At 44.6% G+C, this 24,491-nt stretch overlaps 1 protein-coding gene across 4 annotated transcripts in view; it reads right to left on the bottom strand.

Annotated features, from left to right (window-relative positions):
* Positions 1-24,491, bottom strand: part of LOC142573180 (riboflavin transporter 2-like) — a 98,578-nt gene that overhangs the window by 32,972 nt on the left and 41,115 nt on the right. For all 4 annotated transcript variants that reach the window (XM_075682751.1, XM_075682753.1, XM_075682754.1 and 1 more), the window contains exon 4: positions 23,826-24,036. In XM_075682751.1, the coding sequence (XP_075538866.1) occupies positions 23,826-24,036 (211 nt within the window). The remainder of the gene's footprint in view (positions 1-23,825; positions 24,037-24,491) is intronic.

Raw genomic sequence — 24,491 nt, 5'->3', positions numbered from 1 at the left:
AATACTCAAAAGTATGTGAATCGTCGTCGTGCAACCAAATGTCCTCAGTTTCAGCCAGGCGATCTGGTTAGAGTACGTAATTTACGAAAATCTGGTCCTAAATACTCCAGTCTGTACATGATTTACCGTAAAGTAGGTCGAAGTACTTTCCAGCTTGAAAATGGCAAGCGTTGGAATGCTTCTAAACAGGTGAAGTACTCGGTACGTCAGGCTAAGAACAAATGAAGGCGGTCATTTCGATAACGACACATCCTTTGACGATAGTTTTCCACCTTTTCTTCCAGTTCCTACTGGTATCTATTTTCCTGCGGCGGCCGCTTCTTTGCGATTCCCTGTTTCACCACCGCTACCGGGTTCACCCTGTGCAGAAAAGTCTCCAGAACGTCCGTGCGACACTCCTCCCCAAGACACTGCCCTTGAACGCACTCAGGACACTGACACACCTTCCAGTCCCTGTACGAGTAACACTTCCGCTGTTCCTCCTCTACAACCTGAACCAGTCCGTCGTAGGTCTACATGTCATAGACAACCTCAGGAATGGTTTAAGGATTATGTTTCCAAGTAACTTTCTGCCTTGGTTTACTGTGTACAGAGGTTTCAGCCCTCCCATGGGAATTCGGCTCTAAACGACAAAAGTCTTCTTTACATGTTTGTTAGCTAAATAGTGCATAAGTAGCCTCCTTCAAATGGGGGGATTTCTGGCAGCATAAATGGTGCAAGGCGCACACTGCACTCACTGTTATACTGCAGATTTATCAGTGGGTCCTAGAAGTAGGAACACTTTCCTTGATTTGTTAGCATCCCCGTAGAAGGGATACCATACATTTCTTGTTCGTTACATTTCTTGCAGCATAAGCATGTAGTATGCACATTTGCACTACGATAATAGCCGCCATACGAATTTGTCTTTCATGTCAAAAAGCTTTGTTATTTAGGCCCTTAGCATCCTCACGGGGGGACTATCTCAACTTCTTGGGAGTTTAACGCACAATCTCCCATTCACGACAGCCACAGAGCTGTCTCGAGTCGGGCTACGGGCAAATGAGCCACACATCAGTGTTGTCCCAGGGGGCACACAGATGTTCGCGTTGCCTTTTTGTACTCTATGAACTCTCTTTCATGTGTGTGCAAGTGTGCATCTCGTCGTCTTCCCAAGACGGGTACTGAAACTCCTCAGAACAGTAATGCAATCATATTTATTTTCCGTCTTGATGTTGTGCGTTTCTCTTAAAATGGGCAAGCCAAAGATGTCATTTTCTATTGTATAAAGATGTCATCATCAAACACGCGTGTTACAGTGCTAACATGTGTTTTTCCGTAACTCGTGAATTGCTTCTGTTGCGAAGAGAGTGAAAAGGCAATTTTCCTCTCAAGGGAGAGGTGATGTGGTATCGTGTGTTGGATTCCGGTTTCGGTTTTGCGTCGTTTACGTCAGGCCGCCACTCAGCGCCAAACGTTGTAAGTTGCCTGCTGCATTTCCTCTCGCGGAAATAAAATCATTCTTGGTCTGGTCCCCGACTGAAGCAGTCCGGCTTTTCTTGCGGCGCTGCGCGACCCGGCCATTTAGGCCTCACGTCGTAGATCCTCCTTCCGGACGCCCCGTTGAAGCAACAACAGATTACATATTATAACTAACTGATAGAGTCGAGTCATTAGTGATCACAAGTGAAATACAGTGTGGAGTTCAGAATGTTCGCTACTTATTGCTCACCATAACGTCATCCCTATCAAATGAAATGTGACGAAACGAGTGACTCCACGATGCCGGCTATGAACACGTATGCTTAAGTCACTAGTGACTGTTATTCACTCATTTTACTGCTATAGCGGCAGCTTTCATTCATAAATGCCGTCATTGGTATCAAACTGTGGTAAATTCGGTACATATTTTTTACCACTGCTAACTGATAACGCCCAGTTATTAGGGATCACGTGTGAAGCGCTCACTGCAATGTTCTCCTGCTTTTATGCAGAACAGCGCCATGGATATCAAACGAAAGCCAATCACACGGCGATTCAATAACTATATATATAACTAGGAGATGCTAAGATTGAATCACTACAGAAGACGAATCACTTTGTGTAGTGTGACAGTCGCAGCCGAAATTCGTGCACATCGTAAATAGTATAAGTGAAGGTGTAGATAAATTAGAGCTTTAATCAGTCAGTATTGCTAACTGACATCACAGAGACATTGTTGATGATTCGTGATAGGCCCAGTTCGGAGTTCTTGTATATTATGCAGCATAGCGTCATGGTTGTCAAATGAAAACTCTTTTATGAAAAGATTCTATTATCATAACTAGGAGATGCTAGAATGTAGCCACTAGAGATCACGGATCAGGCATTTCTGCATGACCGTTGTAGCCATCATTTGTGCACATCATCATTGGTATCTATCAAACTATCATAAAGTAAGCTTTCTTCCGCTACCATAAGTAATGGATGATACAGGGTGATTAGTCATCACTAGTGATTAGTTCAGTTCGGTGTTTTCGTACTTTCGTACAGCATAAAGTCATGGATATCAAATGAAAAGCGAGTCCAATGGCCATTCAAGTTTAATAACTTGTAGATGCTAATAATTTGTCGCTAGTTATCACGGATCACTTTGGTATGACAGCGGTAGCCATCAATCGTGCATGTAGTCACCGGTGCCTATCAAAATAGTATTGAATAGGCATTATTTCTTCAAATATTGCCAGCTCATAATGTAGAGTGATTAGTTACAAACTCAGTTCAGAGCTATCTTGGTAGTAAAGACCATTTAGTGTCATGGATGTCAAATGATAATTCGAATGGCGATTCAAGATAAATGACTGGCAGATGCTAAGAATTATTCACTAGTTACCACGAATCTGTTTGGTATGACAGAGGTAGCCATGAATAATTCATTTTTCCACATTTATGAATGTATTTCTTTAAATACTTTCCTCTGTTTGAGATTGCATGTGTGGTTTAAAGAGCGGCGATCACTAGTGATTATGTTTACTACAGTGCTCGCGACTACTTACAAATCACTGCATTATGGACATAAAATGAAAGGTTGCTTAAAAAGTGAGTCAACTATTACAATTAGAAACTGAGAAGTTTGAGCCAGTATTAAATATCAATAACCTTTTTACCATGATAGCGTTTACTTGTACGCGCTGTAATTACGTAGGACAAACTGGAAATAAACTGCAGTAATCACAGACCATCATGCGCTCTGTTGGATTTCGTCACTCGAGGATCCTACTGTCCGGACATTCCTAACGAAAGTGATCGCGGGCATCCTGTGGTCCTGTACCACGAGGAACAAGCTATCCACGTCATACCATCCGCAAACAAATGGCCTCACGGAGCATCTCAATCGCACTCTCACAGACTTGCTCGCGAAATATGTCTCTTCAGACCACACTGACTTGGACCTCGCTCTACCATTTGCAACATTTGCTTATAATTCCTCGCGCAACGACACAGCCGGTTATTCCCAATTTTTCCTTCTGTTTGGCCGAGAACAAGCACTGACCCTCGACACAACCCTCCTTGTTCACGCAGCACCGACCAGTGAATATGCACTTGACCTCATCGCCCGCAGTGCCCACGCAAGTGAAATTGCCCGTGACCGCCTTCTGAAATCCCAAGAAAATCAAAGGCGTTTGTACGACTGGCGACACCGAGACGTGCAGTTCCCGCCTTGTTCTTTGGTTCTTCTACGGTCTGCGTCGCGTCAGGTCAGCCTGTCCGAAAAACTGCTGTCTCATGACACAGGCCCATACCGAGTGCTTCGTACCGTGGCTCTCGTCACCTACGAGATCGCCCCTGATGCCCGCTCTGCTTCCCAGTCCGGTAATATCGTGCACATTACACGATTAAAACAGTATCACCCTCCCAGTGATGACATTTAGAGGCTCCGGGACGTCGCTTCTGCCACCTAGGGATTATGCTACACGCGTATGGTATTTGTTTGTTTGAACGAGGCGCGTGGGCGCCATCTCTCCAGAAATGAGAATGAATAACGAACTGGGCTCGCGCTGTGAATCTAACCGGTCAGCGGTGCAAACGTGGTTGTGAATATAACCTGTAAATACTTGCTCATCTTACTGACTCGTCCTTCGCGTAACAATATCATCAATTGTCTTAAGAAAATAAAGAGAATCGGCGAGTCATTAGTGATAAATAGCGATTTTGCACGGTTCTGTGCTGTCAGATATATACAATCCTTTAATGTAAGGGTACCACATATACAGTCGTTAGCAGGGTAATTAACTATGATGTGTAGGTTCTCATATGCTTTAGTCCCTAGTGATGACAAATCAAGTAACATTTTCCGAACGTCGCACATACGTAAACTCCAGTACTGCCCTGCAAAACGAACACAGCGCTGACTGTGCTTTGTAATGGGGACGGTAGCTGTGGCGCGTACAGAACGCTTTCGCAAACCTTATACGCTCAGAGAACGGTGGACGATCTGACCATTTGGAATTCTAATAAATTTCTTGAAAGTGCGTATGGTGTGAAGCACTAAAAAGGCCGACAACAAAGGACGAACTGCCCAACAGGTCTGGGATCGAGACATAAATGCTCAAGATGCAATCGGTAAGGATGGCTTTACAATAAGAAAAAAAAAACATCACGCTTCTTGAGAAGCAATCGTACCCGTGTGCGCTACTATTTGTGCTTCATTTTCATAACTTTAAAGAAAAACTGACTATGAATAGGGCAAATAATAAATGCCAAGAACGTTCGTATTCGTTCTGATTAGAGGGTTTTTTGCGTAAATGATTCCTTTTAGGGGAGCTTAGTTCATGCGTAAATATAGCCTTGCATATCGTCACCTCTCCTGGTGATTGCGCGTAGACAACAGTCATGTGAAGCGCCGTGGACGCTCCCTTCTTTCCTATATTCCTGTATAAATCTGTTGACTGTATGCATCTCCTTAATTGCTACTTATGAAATACTGCAGGCCTTGGAAGGCGCAAGCTGGAGGGATAAAGTACGTATGCAATAAAGCAGAATAAATAGTTGTATTCGCGCTTGTGTCGCCAAGGCCCGGCATTGCTGTGCTTCATCAATGGCTGACAAGAATGGCGAATACTGAGATGTGAGAAAGCTTAGTTTAGCAAACGCCATGAGCCTTCTATTTATGTGGTTCGACTTTAAGAACCTCTTCGAATGGCCACAGTAAAATTTTCTCTTTGAGAATAAAGCTTCGCTTCTGGTCTTTACCATGCTACTGGACAGGTAAAAATAGGAAATTTTCTGTATACTAAGGGCTCACAAAGACTCAGGAGGATCTTGGATAGGCTTTTCGCCTTTCGATATGCTTTCGAGCACCAGATACTTTTGATGTCATAGTGCAAAAGTTCCAGGTAATTTTTATTCATGAAGCCGATAATGTGTGGTGACGCGTTAAGTTGGAACACTGAACGTAAGTAGGAGACACGAAGCATAACTGAAATTTGTCGAATGCGTCTTGCACGAATTAGACCAAAGGTGCAAGATAGCGCAAGCCATTTCTTGCAAGGCACGAGCAGACAATCAATGAAGTTGTAGTTTTGCGTGGGCTGTTACCACGACTGCCTGGACATCATAAATCAAACACTTCGTTATATCGGGTAAAAAACCCGTAAAAGCTTGCATCTTCGAATTAAATCAGCTTTTTTGAACGTAACTAATGTTTGAATTGGCGTTCAAGAGTAAATGCTACCATTCCCACTAAAACAGATGACATGCTGTTTCATCTGTAAGGGGCGCGACGCTTCCGTGCAGATGACAAGCAAATGACAAACGTTGGGCAATGTACCATCGTTGTGAGTGGCATACCTCAACATTTATGTAAAGCGAATATTTTGAAAACTGCTACCACAGAGGAAGGCAACAAGCGAGCAGCTGGATGACTAAGAAATATGCCTGATGAAGAGAAGACCGAGTAGGCTCGTATTTCTGCCCCGGATCGTTTCCGCGTCATCGATACGTACAGAGGAGGTGGTGACTTGAAGCAGCTGACCAAAACGCTGGAAATAAATATAAAGACTGCGCGCTCTTTTGCCGCATCAGACCCCGAAACAGCTAAGAAACCTGGTGGTCCGACAAAATATTTGGGTCGGGGTGTGGTGGAGACCATGCACGAAATTACAGACAAGACTCCACCCTTCACGCGTACACAAAACAGGATGTCTGAGAGAGAACTGTCTTGGTACCGAAATCATCAAATCAACCATCGAATGGCTTCTTGATGGCCATGGTGATACGCCTAAGTTAGTAACTAAAACAAAGCGATTCATGATCCCTGGTGACTAATTCTTAGCATCTCCTTGTGATCCAACTTCAATCGCCGTTCGCATTACTTATCACTTAATATCCATGACACTGTACGGTCTTTACTAGCAAAAGAACAGTTAACTGAGCTGATCACTAATCACTCTTTATTATTAGGTAGCAATATTTGCAGAAAGAATGCTTATTCAATACTATTTTGATAGACATCGGTGACAACGTGCACGATTGATGGCTACCATTGTCATACCAAAGAGATTCGTGAGAACTAGTGACAAATTCCTAGCATCTCATAGTTATTAATCTTGAATCGCCATTTTACTCAATTTGGAAATGATACCCATGACTTTATGCTGTATGAAAGTAAGAAAACACCGAACTGACCTTATCACTAGTGATGACTAATCGCCCTGCATCATCAATTACTAATGGTAGCAGAAAAAAACTATTATTTTATGATAGTTTGATAGATACCAATGATGATGTGCACTAATAATGGCTACCGCGGTCATGCAGATCTCTAGTGGCTACATCCTAGCATCTCTTAGTTATGATAATAGAATCTCTTTTTAAAAGAATTTTCATTTGATAACCATGACCGCTATGGTGCAAAAAAGTACAAGAACACCGAACTGGGCCTATCACGAATGATCAATAATGTCTCTGTGATGTCAGTTAGCAATACTGACTGATTAAAGCTCTGATTTATCTACAGCTTCACTTATACTATTTACGATGTGCACAAATTTTGGCTGCGACTGTCACACTACACAAAGTGATTCGTCTTCTGTAGTGATTCAATCTTAGCATCTCCTAGTTATCTATATAGTTATTGAATCGCCATGTGATTGGCTTTCATTTGATATCCATGGCGCTGTTCTGCATAAAAGCAGGAGAGCCTTGCAGTGAGCGCTTCACACGTAATCCCTAATAACTGGGCTTTATCAGTTAGCAGTGGTAACAAAGAAGTGCTGCCTATTACAGCTTGATCGATATCAATGAAGGCATTGACAACAGAAAGCCGCCGCTGTGAAAGTAAAATAGATCAATAATCGTCACTAGTGATTTAAGCGTACGTGTTCATAGTCGGCATAGTGGAGTCACTCGTTTCGTCACATTTCATTTGATAGGCATGACGTTATGGTGAGCAATAAATAGCGATCATACTGAACTCCACATTGTATTTCACTTGTAATCACTAGTGACTCGATCCTATCAGTTAGGTGTTATATGTAATTCATTGCTCTTTCATAATTGTATTAGTGATATAAATGATAAGGTGTTTTAATGGAGTCTACGGATATCGAAGTAGAATAGTGAATCGTATTCGCTAGCGGCCCCGGTGTACCATTGCCTAGCGATTCTCATTGAATCACTCTATTGCTCCGTTTGACAGCGGTAACGAAATCGTACGTGAATCAATAACTCTGGTAGCAATCTCATGCTAATAATTCCTATAAATTATTTGCAATTGTCATCTGCTGTGTTGCTCTCATGAAAAACAAGAAAAAAAAACCTCGTTAGTTAGGTGGTAGAAAACATACTGGTCTCTTATCTTATCTTTTTATTTTCAGGGTATTAAGCCCTAATCTTTTCGCAAAATTTCAGTTGCCTTGAAATTGAAAGGTTCTTGAATTGCGCTATGCTTGGATTAAATTCACTGGTGTTTAGATAATTTCGGCTGGCGTTTAGATTAACTTCACTTGTGCTTACATTAAATTGAGTGGCGATTGAAATAATACGACTGGCAGTTGGATTAACTTGAATGGCGCTTGGAATAAATGGACTGACACTCGGATTAATTTGACTGGCGCTAAGATTAAATTTAGCGGGAAAACCTGTAGTAGACTTTTGCTGACATTCGCGTGCTCTCATCATGCTATCTGAATTCGTAGCTCAATTGTGAAGGCTGCCGATGTTCATGGTTTTTTGACCTTCTCAACAAATTTTAGCCGCCATTACTTCTGTATTGCTTTTAAAAATCTGAAAATAAAATGTCTGAAAACAATAAACCTTCTCAAGTTTCTGTCACACACTACATGGGGTAGTGATCGAAAGTGCCTTCTGAACTTAGGTAACAGTCGTGTCCGCTCCTGTCTTGATTAGGGAGCAATAAGTTATAATTCTGCAACAAGTGCATTAAAAATCCTAGACCCCGTCCACCATCTGGATATCCGTCTCGCGACCGGTGCTTTCAGGACAAGCCCAATCGAGAGCTTCTAGGTAGAGTCAAATCAGTGGTCAGTTCATCTGTACCGGTAATATAGCAGTTTCACACACTTCCTTGGAGTACAAGCGAACATTGAACATCCTTGTTATTCAACCATAAACGATATAGGCGCTGCTACGCTCTTGCATAACCGGCCGACAGTGAGGAAGCTGTTTGCTATGTGTATGAGGAACCTCATTGAGGAAATGGGTGTTCCGATTCTTGAACATTGTCCGATGATTCAAGCTAAACTGTTACGACCATGGCAGTGGCAGCTAATACACTGTGATATGTCGTTTGTAGATGTCACGAAGTATGCGCAGAGGCACATATCAGAATGCATTTTTGAGAACTACAGTATAAGTACTATTGCACTGAGTTTTACATGAACGCTTCCAAGTCAGATCAAGGGGTTTCTTACACAGCCATCGGCCCATCTTTTTCAGAAACCGGCGCACTCCACTCGGAAAGTAGTATATTTACGGCAGAAGCCAATGCACTATTGTCGACAGTGAAGTATATAATAAAATCCAAACATCGAAAAACAGTCATATTTGCAGATTCCCTAAGCGTCGTAAAAGCCCTGACGTCACTCTTAACACAAAAACCCTGTACTTATCGAGCTCTACACCGTTCCGTGTAGGGCATACATATCTAACCAACATATTATATGCTGGGTACCTGACCACACAGGCATTGAGGGAAGTGTTCTAGTAGACCTAACGGCCAGATCCACTACATCGCAAGCTACTCTTACCGCTGCTGTCCCTGCTACTCATCTGAAGCCTCTCTTACGAAGCAAACTGCGGAACCACTGGCAACGCTTGTGGGACGCGGAAACATAATAAGCTGCACGTGATAAAGCCCCAGTTAGGTTTTTGGCCCTCCGCCACAAAATCATGGCGAACAGATGTCCGATTCTGTCGACTCAGAATAGGACACACATTTGGGACCCATAATTTTCTACTTTCTGTAAATGAACCTGGTACATGTGGTAGACGCGGGGAGAGGCTGACCGTGCTCCACGCCCTACTGGAGTGTCGGGAAGTTGAAGCTGAGAGAAAGAAACATTTTCCTCTTGCATACCATTCTTACATCCCTCTTCACCCGGCTATCTTTCTTGGCCAAGAACCGCTGTTTAACACCAAAGCAGTCCTCGGTTTCTTAAATTATACCTTACGTGTTATAAGCCCATTAAATGCGTAGAACACCCTCGTTTCAGAGGATGCCGCTGCGATAATTGTTTTGCATAGCACATGCCTCCAGGCCCTTGTGTTTCAAGGGCTCTAAGGAGACAGTAGTGCTCTGGCCAATCTTAGAATATGATATATTTAATACATCGCATCATTTTTTGAAATGCATCCTAATGTTTATAGTACACGTAATAGGTCATCAATATATCTTATTATACAGATTTTAATCCCTTTAGAGCGAATGTTTTTAGGCCCCTTTACAGCCACGTCACTTCAGCTTCATAGAATCCACCACTACACTGCGAAGTCCCTAAAACTGGCATGACGCTCTTAGGCCATACCTGGTCCTTGCGCCAATAAAAACCACATATTCATTCTATATTGCTACCAGTGATTTGGTCGCCGACACCTGAAAATTCAGCGGGAGTTTGTGCTGTTTCTACTGTGGCGTCCAGTGCTGTTTTGACCTCACATAGGGTGGTCACTGTAAACGAGAACGAGCTACAGGCTGGTCTAGACGACGCTCTTGTCATCCCCCACTCTTGCACTTTGGTGTTAGATAAGCCACATTCATAAAACGTGAGCCATCACAAATGTTATCCATCTTGCTCCCGTATTACAATATGAATGAACGCCTTCTCGGTATTTTCAATCAATCCCATGGGTGTGTATGAAGCATGAGAGTGCTTTACCAATATCTTGATAGAAGCTGTCGCCTTTTCCCAAGCACTCATTGAGCGATTTGTATTTTTGGCATGCGAAAAAGCACCAAACACTACCCATATTTTCGTTTTCAGCGCTTGATTTCGCATGGTCCCCTTGTGTGATATATAATTTGACTTTGTCACGTTGGAAAGCACGTTCATAGTTATATTGCGCTCAGATTTACAAACACGATATTAAGGAAGGACAGGACGTGGACGAACGTTGTGCTACGTCCGTCCACGTCCTGTCCTTCCTTACTATCGTGTTTGTAAAACTGAGCGCAATATAACCATGAACGTTCACCAACTAGCCCCCTTGATTGCTCTACTAAAGGAAAGAACGTCATCGACAACTTTAGCAAGTCCTGCTCGCAGGTATTCTCGTATGGTGGCGTCAAATGTATCCAGCAGTCATTTTTTTAGTTTTTGGACAGTTGACAAGGTTTTCCAGTCTTGTAATGCTGACTTACTTATTGTATGCAAGCTCAAATTGCTCCTTCCAATGGAGGCGCCACTTCGTACCTTCCGTTTAGATAACTGATGGTGTTCTCAAAATGTGAGAACCTGTTTTTGCTTTCTTGTAGTTTGTGTAGATTATCTGTTATCTCCAAATTTCAATTTTTTCCGGATGGATTTCAGGAACTCGCCGGACTCGTTGACTTGAGCTTTCATCCCGCAGACGATCATTAGTGATGCTGTTCTGACGTCTGTGAGCAGTACGTCCCTAAAATGCCTATCCATGCTTAGATTTCAGCGCAATCAGCTGGTTATTGTCATCGCTGGTGACACTTCGCCGACCGAAACTTTCCATGCCTGGTTGGAACCGATCAGTAACTTGATACCGCCTTAGTTACAGCAGATGGATGTATCAGCTCACTGCCAACTCCCTTTCAAGCTTCATGAACTTACTTACTTCGTTCCTTGATCCAACCCGGAACGTGCCAAAAAACAACAATACTGGTTTCGTCTGGCGTTACCTGCTGGACCAGGTAATTTAGATACATAAGGGCCGCGACTGAAAATTACGATCACGACGAAAAGAAATAACGCTCACTGATTCGCGTCTGATTTTCTAATATTGGTCACGTATGTGGCGAGATCTAAAGTGGACTTTTTCTTTCGGAAAGGTGTGGATCGCTGTTAAGTCGTACAGTATACAGACTCTGCGAAATGTATGGCAGTGTAGACGCTTTCTTTGCATAATCACGCTCATTATAGCAGTTCATTGTAGGCTCAGGTAGCAAACTTTAACTTCACACTCTGCCCTGCGGTACCTTCCGGGTGGAGAGACCGAGTATTTTTGTTCATATTCGCACCGATTCAAATTCGATGACCAAGAAGCACCTTTACTGCCCAGAGCAAAGTACTCGAGCTGCGGACCAGAACCACTGCGAGAAGTTTCACAGTGGCTAAAGCCGCAGGCTGTTATGATAAAAACCTGTGTAACAAGTGGAGACCATGCCCACATATTTCACTTCGTATGCGCCTCAGAGAGCTGCTGAAATTTCTGCTAACTTATTCACGATATACTCGGTACTTTTTTCACCCTTAGAAGGCTAAATTGTTTTCTTATTGCCAAGCTACTCGTGAAGCAGTGTCGCACATGTTATGTCGGTGAGCGAAACGAGAAAAGGGTAAAAGTGGGAGCCAATGTGCCGACAAGTGGACTTGTCTCTTTCAAGGCGGCATATGTTGCCTTGAAATTGAATTTGAATTTCCCGAATTTCCCTTTCCCGCCTTCCCCGTGTTTTCCCTACATGTTATGTAAGCGACCCTAATTACGTTCTGGGAACATTATTGGAATCACTGAAAGGTATGAAATAGGGCACTCGTATGAAAATAAATAAGAAAAAAGTGAGAAAGCGAGAAAACAGAGGCAGAAGAAAATGGTTCCACAAGGCGTCTTGTTACCTTATTCATGACTTGGCTGACTTTAGGCAACAATGTCTAAATAAAAATCAGTTCTTTTGCCGGGCTGGCATCTTATGACGAACATGCCAATAGAAAGCATCCTTCATTAACCAGTGCGCATACTGGGTACGTCCGGGTATGCACAAGACATGCGACTTTGCCGGTGTAACAAATACATTTTACAGGTACACAAGGGTGGGCCAGGTTGCAGCAGCACCACTACAATGTTTATTCGTCAGTTACTCTTCATGCACTGCTTCACCTGTTTTGCTGATCACAACTTCTGGGACGTTACATGGCCTGGATTATCTTCATCCCACTTTGCTCCGTGGTTTCTGGTCGGGCATGTGAATGCCACTGAGTACTTGCTCTGGGACTACCTCATCACTGCGATATGTGATTGCTCCGGCTTGTCCCTCTTCAAGTTTCTGCATGTTAGTCATCCGGGCAACCGGCCTCTTGGTAAGGCAGTCAGCAACAACTGGCGGTCTGTGACGTGAGCCACCAGGAGTACAAATGTCCTGCACATCGATCCATACTTCTGTGGGCCAGGTTCCAGCAGCACCAGTACAATGTTTAATCGTTGCTTGTTCTTCATCAGGTATGTTACTATTCAAACGCTGTATGTATCCGACCTGATGAGCGCATTTTGCTGCTGCTTCGCTGCTCATATGGTCTTGTTTCCTGGTGTGCGGAATTTATATATTGCACAAGTCGTCTTATCCTGAATGGTGATGGGGGACTCAATATGAGGCCCCAGCATGAGTAAGCGAGTACCAGCAAAACCAATAATTCTGGTAATAAAACTGGAGCCCGAAGTGCGATTGGTTCCAACTCCGCTCTCGATGAGGCTGCTGATGCATATTCTCCGTCTGTACGCCATGACACTGCTGATCTTTCTGTATATGATATGTTCTCTAAACTACTGATGGGGCAAAAGAAGCTGGCTTGAGACACTGCTGACGTCAAGTCAATACAACAGACAGTCGCCTGCCGTTTTGATGCTTCATAGTCACGTTTTCGAGCGTCGGAGTCCTCACCAAATGACTCCAGTTCAGTATGTAAATAACGTGCAGAAATCCACTCCTTATCTTCTAAAATTACCAAGCTGCTTTTAAAAAATGATGATGTGGAAAATCGTTCGCGGAGAAATAATGTTATATTGCACGGTATTTTGGATAGTCTCAATGAAAGTGTTGCCATACTGCTGTCTCACGTTCATGTGTGTTTAGTGAGACCTTGAACATTAGCTTTACTCTCACTGAACGCGTCCACAGGCTCAGTAGAGCACGCGCTGGTCACACTCCTACTATTATTCTAATGCTTCATGATATGAACAAGAAAATTTTGGTTCTAAAGAACTGAAGAGTTCGAACTGCTTCATTACAGGACAAATTTTGTGCAAGGAAAAATCTGGGAAGCATCAATTTATTTTCGTAACAATGGCTGTGTCGTAAAGATAAGACACGATCATGCGTTCATTGACAAGGTCCGTTATAACTGGGATAACAATTCAAACACATTAGTAAAGGTACCTAATCAACCAGTACCTTGCGCGCCTGTATCTTCGACTCCTGGCTCTTCCACTACCTGACATCGTTCTGGCTATCTCTATAACGTCGTCCTTTTGAACATTAACGCTCATAGCATTGTTACAAACTTCCAGACTTACTGTCTCTTATTTATATTATTCCCCTCATGTTAGAGGCCTCACTGAGTCATGACTACATAGTATTATTTATGACTCCGAGTTTACTCCGTCCAGTTTTAGTACCCTGCGCCTACACAGGTTCCACGGCACTCGCGGCGGTTTCGAACTGCTTATCCATCGGATCTTGATTTCTCTGTTTTGCCCTTTCCCCGGACACAGAAACAGTGTGGCGCAAAATTTTTCTGAATAATCAATGTATTATTATTAGAGTTATGTACTGTCCGCTCGGTTCTGCCCTTGATGTCCTTTATGCTATTGTACATTTCATTTACCTGACTAACATTTCTTCATGCCGATTTATCTGCATGGATTATTGCAATGATTCTGCCATTCACCTTACACCATTTAACAGGTCGTGACGCAGCAATTTGTAATGAATTACAGAATATTTTCTTGTTCTTTGGGCTCACTCAAGTTGTTTCTAGTGCAACTAGATTAAATTCCAGCCCCGACTTAGTTTTCTTAAGCGATGATACAGCGAGAAGTGACTTCTCTTGCGACGTAATTCAGGGACTCTCAGATCATAAAGGCGTTTTGTTATTCTTTCTTCTCCAAGCTCCAAATTACCCTATACGTTTACTATTTTTCCTGACTTCACTCGTGGTGACGTCAATTCCATTACTGATCGCTCCGCTGATTATTTCGATACATTTTGCTCTCTGTAAGAGAGACAGACAGAATTTAAATTGTCTAGTTAGTTGCTTTGACAATATTATCAAGTCTTGTATCTAACGACTTGTGCCCTTTAAAGCTAGCAAAGGCGACACCAACCTACCCTGGATCAATCTCGACATCTCGCTTTTTTCTCGTCATGTCCACCAGCTTAGACGTTCTAAATTAACCAACGATGCCATAACACTGGACATCTTTCACAGGACAAAAAATTAACTTCATTTTAAGCTGCAAACGGGAGGTTCCTTTTTGCTTGTGAAACTGCCTGATCTGTTAAGATCTAACACTCGTAAATTTGGTCTTCTATTTATAGCTCACGATCCTTCACCCACTTCACTCAAGATTGGTAATGACGTCATCAGGGAACCATCAGGTATATCAGATGCTATGAACAAGCACTTTCAGTGCGTATTTGTACCCGACAACGACTTCGTTTGTTCTCTCACTAATATAGTTTGCTCTGAAGCAACCAGTGACATTGGCATAAACAATGAAGGCATTCTTAGCCTTATATTAAACTTGGATACCAAGAAATGCCCCGGTCCGGACAGGATTCAAAATGTATTCTTGCTTCGCTATTTCTTGTGGTCATCAAGATATCAGACGGATATATTCAACAAATGTGCATCATCTGCCACTGTTATTTCCTCATGAAAGTTAGCTAAAGTGTTTTTTCTATTTCCATCCCGTGATAAGCAGTCTGTAGAACTACAGACCGATTTCAAACACTTCCCAGTCATGTAAAATCTTAGGACATATTCATCAACACATAGTGATTTTTCTGGAATCACATAATCTGTTAGTTAACATACGGAACGGGTGTAGGTACGGTTTTAGTACGATCACACATTCAATTGAGTTTACGCACATTTTCCTTAACCTTGATGTTGGCAACCACGTTGACGATAGCGTTACGGATTTCTCTAAAGCATTTGACACAGTATTACACTCTAAACGCCTTGCTAAACTTAACACTGCACTAAATAATCCTGAACTCGTTAACTGAAATTCAAGCTTTCTTCATTTCGCTCAGAGTCTGTCTCTTACAGCTCGACCGACTCTACCGCTAGTGATGTGATATCTCGAGCGCACGGAGGCTCTGTTCTTAGGCCAGTGCCTTTTTTAAATTTACATAAATGATGTGTCCGTTAACATCTCTTCAAACATTCGTCTTCATGACGATGATTGTGTTTTATGTGAATTGATTAGCTATTATGATGATAATGACCACCCCAGGAGAAATTTGTTAGTTTTGCACTTGGCGCACCAGGCAAATGAACAGTAACTTTCATAAGACCGTCCTTATGACATATTGTAAAAAATATTTTCCTACCCTTTTTCGTTACTCTTTCAATAATCGCGCTGTGGGTAGGTTATCGAGCCATAAGTATCTCGGTGACATCATTACGCAGAACGTTTGATGGTCTACTCGCATTGATTACATTTGTAACAAAGCACTAAATGTTAGGTTACTATTATATAAATCGCTAATGCGTCCTGTTGTTGACTACGCCTCTGTCGCGTGGAACCCTTATAAACAGTGTGAGATTAACAGGCAAGAAGCAATTCAGAAAAAAAACTGTAAGATTCATATGCCACCGTTATCATCGCGACTTTTCGCGTTCTTGTACCAGTTCGGTCCTTGAATTTAACTTCGCTTTATTCACGTCGTCGCATAGCATCATTAGATTTATTGCACAGCATCATCAATTCTACCGTTAGACTTTCAAAAAGCAACTATACTAACATCACGCCAGATTCCTTGACGAGACGACATCACAACTTAATACTGAAGCTCTACTTTGCACGCACTAATATGTTTAAATTCAGCTTTTTCCCTCATTCCAAAAAGACCAATTTGTAATGAAGCAGGCGCGCCCCTGTGAAAGTGACAAATGAAGAGGAAGACGAAGGACCGTGCCGTGATCGGGAGTGAGCCCCGTGCTACGGACAGCCATTGATGATGATGATGAAAAACTTCATTTATCTCTCATTAAAGGGAAGGGGGTTTGCAGTGCCTTCCTAGACCTAGTGTTGCAGCAATGTTGTCAACGACAATAAGCCTCGTCGCATTTGGATGAAACATACATCCGCAACATATCGCTATATGTGCGATTGAACCGCTCGGCCAGACCGTTGGTTTGGGGCTGGTACGCGCACGATTTTCGGTGAATGATCCTGCACTCAGTGAGGAGGGCTTGAATGCCCTCCCACAGGAAGACACGGCCTTTGCCACTCAGTAGTTTTCGGGGAGCACCGTGACGAAGAACAAAATTGCGAAGGATGAAAAAAACCAACGTCACGGGTGGTCGCTGCTGGCAGAGCTGCACTCTCAGCGTAGCGAGTAAGGTGACCTACGCCGAGAATAATCAACTATGTCCACTCCCGCTGCATGGAAGTGGGCCGTAGAGGTCGATGCCGAGACGGTCGAACGGATGAGAATGGCATGGTAGCGGCTGCAACGGTCCTGTGAAACGCTGGGTAGGTGTCTTGCCTTGTTAGCATGGAGTACAAGACTGAACGTACTTTTGCACAAAGTTGTACATGCCTCGCCAATAATAGCTCTGACGGAACCTTGTGTAAGTTCCGAGGACGCCGGCATAAGCGCTTCGGGGATGAGCGTGAAAAGACGCGTAGATGTCAGAGCGCATATGACGACGTATAGCGGGGAGCCATTTCTGACAGTCGAGCAGTTGCGGCGATATAGAATGTTGTCTCGCATGAGAAAGTGCGTCGCTTGGCGATGCAGTGCTCGTGTCGAAGGGACATCAGACGGAGCGGCAATGTAGTCGAGTAACATTACAAGTGGTGGGCCCTTGCGCTGCTATGTGAGCATGTCAGTGCATGAATGCGAACGGTGACAAGGTGGACACCAAATCAGGCGTCAGTGGGGAGCGGAAGAGCGCATCAGTGTCGGAGTGCTTGCGACTGGAGCGGTGCATAACGCATATGTCGCACTCTTGCAAGTAAAGCGCCCAACGTCCCAAGCGTCCCGACGGGTCTTTCAAGGAAGAAAGCCAACGAAGGGCGTGGTGGTCAGTAACTGCGGCGAAAAGGTATGGGCGAATCTTGCTTAGTGCCCAGAGATCGCTAGGCACTCGTTTTCTGTGACTGAGTAATTCATTTCAGCTTTCTTTAGAGTACAGCTAGCATAAGCGACGACGTATTCTTCATAGCCTGCCTTCCGTTGCAGTAAGACCGCACCAAGGCCAACTCCGCTGGCGTCAGTGTGAACTTCCGCGGGAGCAGCTGGGTCGCAGTGGCGAAGAATGGTGGTGAGGTCCACAAGTGGCGCAACTGCTTAAATGCTACATCACATTCAGGTGACCACGCTCACCGTTACTGGCGGAAAGTAAGCTTGTCGAGGGCGTCATGATGGATGCAAAATTGCATACGAAGCGACACAAAGCCAAAAAGCTTCCGAGGCTTTTAATAGACGTGGGCGTTGGGAAGTCTGCAACGGCGCGGAGCTTGTCTGAGTCCGCGAGGACGCCGTCTTTTGAGACAACGTGTCCGAAGATGGTTAGCTTGCTTGCAGCAAAACGGCACTTTTTGAGGTGCCGTTTTGCCACTGTCACTGTGAGGCAGCTGCGACAGTTGCCTGGCCACCTCTTCACGAATAAAGTCTTTGATATGCTGCGAGAAGGTCGAGTTGGTCAGGTCGGTAACAACCGCCATGGTCGAGATGGAATTGGCGTGCTGAATGTTCTGGCGATCGATGTGACGTTGGCGGCGCAGCTCGTCAATGCTCTGGAAGAGGTTAATGAGGACGGATACGCTAGTTGGACTTTTTGCCAGCAACATCTGGAATGCGCCTTCCTCGATGCCCTCGAGGATATGCTTGATCTTGTCATCCTCTGACATGCTGGGATTTACTCGCTTGCACAAATCGAGTACATCCTCGATGTAGCTGGGGAATGTCTCTCGAGGCTGCTGTGCGCGCTGGCGGAGACGCTGTTCAGCGCATAGCTTACGCACAGCTGGGCGATCAAACACTTCGGCAAAAAGAGCCTTAAACGCTGACCAGCTTGTAAAGTGGGATTCGTCGTTGAAGAACCAAAGTTTGGCTACGTGGGCGAGATAGAAAGGCAGCTGGGTGAGCTTAGACTGGTCATCCCATTTGTTATGGGCACTTACACGTTTGTACGATGACAGCCCGTCTTCCACGTCGTGTTCGGCGGTCCCACTGAAAATGGGAGGGACGCGTTGACGAGGGACGCCGGCGCAGATGACAGTGGCGCCCTGTAGTACATGCAAGGAGGCGGCGGGTTCAGGCATAGCGCAGTGCGGACGAGGCGAAGGATCTCAGCAACCTCCACCAAATTCGACGAGTTTTATTGTACTTGACAACGTTCCTAGAACGATAAGTATAGGAAGGCACTGCAAGGGCTGTCCGTAGCATGGAGCTCACTCGCGATCATGGCACGGTCCTTCGTCTTCCTCTTCAGTCGGCACATACACAGGGGCGCGTCTGCTTCATTACAAATTCTTTTCCTGGGTCTATTCGGCATGCCCATACCGAAGTGTTCTATTTGCCATCCAATTTGTAGGGTTTTAGCCCATCATGCTTGTCGCTATAGGGTATTTTGTTGTGCACGATTTCCCATCTCGTAACCCACTGGTAAACCACATGTATAAATGAATAAACAAATAAATAAATGAATGAATGAATGAATGAATGAATGAATGAATGAATGAATGAATGAATGAATGAATGAATGAATAAATAAATAAATAGATATTTGAGTCAAATCTCACATAAACGTGCGACACAACGTACTGGCATGCAGTTCGGGGAGTGAGTGATGCGATCCGAGAGGGTGCCTGCCAAGGCACTTATTTAGATGCAAAACCTACTGTGATAATAACAGTGCGTTGCTGGGCTAGTTGGTTCATTATTGAATGGAATAAAGGAAATCGCAAACTTCAAACACGATTGAAAGAAAGACGGAGAGAGACACATGACAGGTGCTAGTCCTGACACATGAGAGGCGCTAGGGCATGGAAGTGGAGAGTAATGATTGTAGCAAGGGCCCTGACATTGAAAAAAAAAAGCCTTTAACTAAAAAAATAATGACGTTATATAAGTAGTTCTCGACATAAATTCATTCGCCACCTTAGGTTGTCCCTCTTCAAAACTATCAGAGCCGAGACTTCGGGTTTCTGCTGCATGTTTCAGGAGCGACAAACAACGCACAAACATAAAGTGAGGACTCAGTCAAAGACAAGATCACGAGCGCTCGACGTACACAACAGCTTTATTGGGAGAGCGCGCGATATATGAAGTTGAACTTCAAGTTGAGGTTTATTTTCCTTCAAAGATGAAAGAGGTAACTGCGATAAAAGGCGGTAAAGCCTGAGGAGGCCACAGTTTATATGTACATGTTTGCAATAGAATTTGCATTGAGCATGCAAGTGAACTCAACGACTACGCTGTCAACGTCGAAAGCTTAAGCTATGAAATTTTAGTTCTTTACGCAGAGCACACCTAGTCTTTCAATAATTTCTGCTTCAATGATTTGACGCGCTTCTTGCTTTTATTTCTGCTAGTAATTCCCATTTTATGGAAAAGCGTCCGACATGCGCATTTGCCAGAGTGTACCAGAGTGCAATCCTGATACTTTTTTACGCTTTCATTGTGTTGCCTGAATTTTCATTGATATATCTGTCGGTTTGTCTAAGAGACGACTCGCTTAACCTTGCGTAAAACTGCTTAAATACTCCACAGCAGCAGGGCCCAAACTGGAATACGCATGCGCACTTTCGTACCTTCATTAACCATACTCCTGTACTTCCCTCAGGTATACTCTGCACTAGGTAGTTTTATTCCCTCAAAAACAGATATTCCTCCTACAACAGCATGTCTCTGCGAACATTTCGAGGTAACCTTCACAAAGAAACGTAAAATTCCGAGGATATGTTTGATAACAAATTTATTCGCTCATTTATCAAAAACTCTATAGGGCTGTCTTACGACATTCTTCGGGTGTATATCACCAGAAAACCACATATCCAACTACATGGCCAGTGTATTTGCTTATATGTTAGGTTGTTCTTAGCTGTTCGGAAAAGAATGGCTGCAATAATCTGAACGAAGAACGTGCGCATCATTCCATAGCAACGAATTTCAAGGTCATCATCAAAGGCACCTTCCTTCATTAAATAAGCCCACCCATTAAGCGATAGGGCGCGGCTAAAGTTAGTACGTCTGAGGTCTGCTTTCAACTTTCTTTACACCTACGTTAGACGGATCCGCCAGTGTATTTGCGCAGGTACACCCTACGTTTCTTCTTGTTTTTCCTTGTTTCACATTAAAATACGGGGGGGGGGGGGCAGAAGCACCCTGAACCAATCAATACATGCTTCGCTCGCGTCAGTGCTCAATCCGCGTGTGTTGTGGTGCGGCGTGCCTGTTTCGGTGCAGCCGGCGCAGACGGCGCGTTCCTCATTGCTCTACCGCGTCTGCTTTTGTAGCGCTGACGCGTGCCCTCATAGCATGAAAAACACATTCCATTCGGCGCCCATCGACGTGATTGTATGACCACGTGGGCTTATCGCAAATAGAGCAATTCTGAAGTTGCGCTTCACTACCACTCCACTAATTGATTGGTGCAAATGCGTTCGTGTTGAAGCATTTCGCAATTACGAGGATATCGAAGTCGAAGCTGCAATCCACAGATTAACACAATCCCTAACTCACGAAAGTTGAGAAGCAACTCTTCTCCGTACAGTTGTCTCCGCTGATCGATCTTCAAGACGCCTTCAGTTTTCGTTCCCGAGCAAGCGCGAGTGAGCCTCCTTCCATCGTCTGCTCTGCCGCTCAAAGCATTTCATTCTAGACCTTTCATCGGGAACCTGCTATAATCATACCGTTATGCATGCCACTCATTAACTGAAGGAAGGTGTGAGACTGGGCTAGCTGGTATTCCAAAATGATATAACCGGCACGAGAGTAGACACGCAACACAAGAAAGTCGCAGTTCTACCCAAAAGTTAAAGCATGCATTGCGATAGCAAATTAGTAGACAGCTATACTAAGTATAGTACCTTTATCAGCCACATAACCGTGCAAACATTCGGTTACTATGAGTTTTCTCGGCCATATAAACTTAGAAGCGTTCGCTTGCTAAGGGAAACAAGCATGATGTCAGCGCGCGCAAGCAAACATGAACACATCGCACTCCGTGAGCGCGGACGCTCGCTGTGAAAACGCCGGCCTGAGCGAGTGCGCTAGCAGCAGCGAGCGAAGTGACCTTCCTGCGGTTTGTCGCGTCAACCGAGAGCGGTGAGAAGACAGCGCGCACAAAGCTATGAGACGTCTGCGGATCCCTTGCACTATGCAGCGCGCGCGGCCGTGCAAAGTACGCTCTTGCGGGCGGAATCGAAGCTCCCCCCCCCGCCCTCCCTCCCGCGCTGCATGCCTGCTTTCCTCCACATATAGCGCGCGAGACTGAGCAGCGATCGTCAGTTCCCCTTGCGCCTGGTCATGAAACACCCAGGAATACATTGTTTAGCGCAAAACGACAGACACAAGAAAGACGACCAGGACAAGGCGCCGCTAGTTTGTTCAGTTGGGCTCCCACGCTTCTGAAACTGTGCCAGTACTTTCTGGTGTACCCTAGGGTTCCATTTAGGCCCCTATCCTGTTTCTTTTGTTCATAAATGACATAACTAATCAGACTGAATCCAAGATTTGGTTATTTGCAGACGACTGCGTCCTGTATAGAGAAGTACTAAACCGGCAAGACCAAATTAGTCCTAACAAGGATTTTTCTTTGATAGTCAAATGGTGTGAAAACTGGCAAATGGCCATCAACTTCGATAAAACAGTTTCAATGTCAGTAATAAAAAAGAAATCCAAGCTTACTTTTACACACGGCTGTGATAATACTATACGCAACACTGTCACTCAGTACAAGTACTTGGGCGTTATCATATCATCAGGCTTAAGATGGTCGGCTCATGTAGAGCACATAGCAAAGCGATGCGAAAGCTTATGTTCTTAAAACGGGCCCTGCGACACTCTACGAAGCCAAGCTCTTGGCCTACGTTAGAATCATACGTCCTGTCCTAGAATATGCGAACGTGGCGTGGTTTCCCTTTGCCCAAAATCAAATTGCTACTCTTGAGGCTGTCCAGCGAAAAGCCGCGCGGTTTATCTGTAACCGATTTCGGCGTACTGACTCGCGTACTCGGATGCTATCCGAGAACGGCCTTCACACACTAAGCAGTCGTGCGATGCTGTACCGGCTCAATTTTTTGTATCTCATCCGGCATTATTAAGGTTCATGTGGATTCTAACACCTATATTTCCTATAACACATCGACAGAAACCCGTCACAAGTATCACCTTAAACTCCGAGAATATTCTTGCACTAACAATACATTTAGCTTTTTGTTCTTCCCTCGAGCTGTTCGCGATTGGAATGCTTTGGCCCAGACGGTAGTCGCACAGCCCACTGTTCACAAATTTGTTGAATTTGTTGGCCCAACAGTACTGTCACCCACGACTAAGTGATGTTATCAACATTGTCTTTATCATGGTATTTATACCAAAAGTTCTTGGAAATTTGTAATGTGAAATGATGGATCATGCTATCAATTGTATATCCCATGTGCTTATCCTTCTTTTCTTCCTTTTCATCTCTTTGCGAAACATCATATGTAAATGAAATAAGCTCTTTGTGCGTTATGTTTTAGCCGTACTTATTGCTGCTAACATAGGTCCATGAACCTCTACATTCACTAAGTACCCTTTGTATTCTTATGTAAATGCCTGTACTAAAATGTCTACAGACCCTTCTAACCTACTCCTGTAAAAGTCCCTGATGGGATTGACGGTATCACAAAATAAATAAATAAATAAATAAATAAATAAAAATCTCACTCGACGACTGCCGGCACTCACTGTCAGAACGCTGGCGTGTTGTAGAGCGGCAGCACTGCGAACTCCTACGTGCTGCCTCTCTCGCTTCAACGCAAAATAGGCGTGCGAGAACACAAGGCACACGAAGCAATCAGATATTTCAGGTTGGCTAGCCTTCGAGCCCAGCGCCGACTGCCTCCAAGACAGGACGTGTGTGGCCGCTCTGGGCCGCCGCAGCTGGAGTGTAGGAGTTGCGCACTAGCCTTCCCCGTGGACGGAGCACATTTGCCACTCTCACCTGCAACGCAGTGACCACAGGCCAGTGGCCGAGGGCGGCGAAGGCAAGCCAGCTGAGTGCCACGATGACAGACAGCATGGACAGGAATGTCTCCACGCCGAAACGAGGGCCCCTTGGAGGGTCCGCCTTGTCCGCCGTCAGATCACCCACTCCCTGTGCCAGGGCAAGGGCAGCTGGCACGAGGCCACTCAATCCTTCGCCGACCATGTACCTAGGACGTGGATCACAAGTGACATATAAAACCTCTGGCTTTTCGTATGTGTACTTTGAGATGCTGCCGGAAATCTACACCTACAGTCTACATCTGCGCACCAGCTGAGCGCAGTGGAATGCAGGCAAGGCAGAGACGCGCTGAGAGCTACATTCGGTTTGTCTGTTTGCTTGCCCTCCGCCACTGGGTTCTGCGAGTAATCCCGTTTTATTTCTTTATTTCACATATAAGTTTAGGCACGCCATCTGGAGCGCTCCTCGCGCTCGTGGCCGCGCTGGTATTCTGTAGCGAACCCTTTTAACGCGATAGCGTTAAGGAGCTCGTGTCGCAGAAAAGCCGGTGTCGTCGGCGTCGGCGTCGGTGTCGGCGTCGGCGTCCGCGGCGTTGGCCGTGAGCGATAAATAACGGCAGGAACTTCATAAATAAAAAGCAACTTCCAAGATGGGCTGGGTGGG

Source organism: Dermacentor variabilis, chromosome 2 (assembly GCF_050947875.1).
Source record: "Dermacentor variabilis isolate Ectoservices chromosome 2, ASM5094787v1, whole genome shotgun sequence".
In the NCBI taxonomy this organism is placed as follows: domain Eukaryota; kingdom Metazoa; phylum Arthropoda; class Arachnida; order Ixodida; family Ixodidae; genus Dermacentor; species Dermacentor variabilis.
This window is presented reverse-complemented; position numbering and strand designations above follow the sequence as displayed.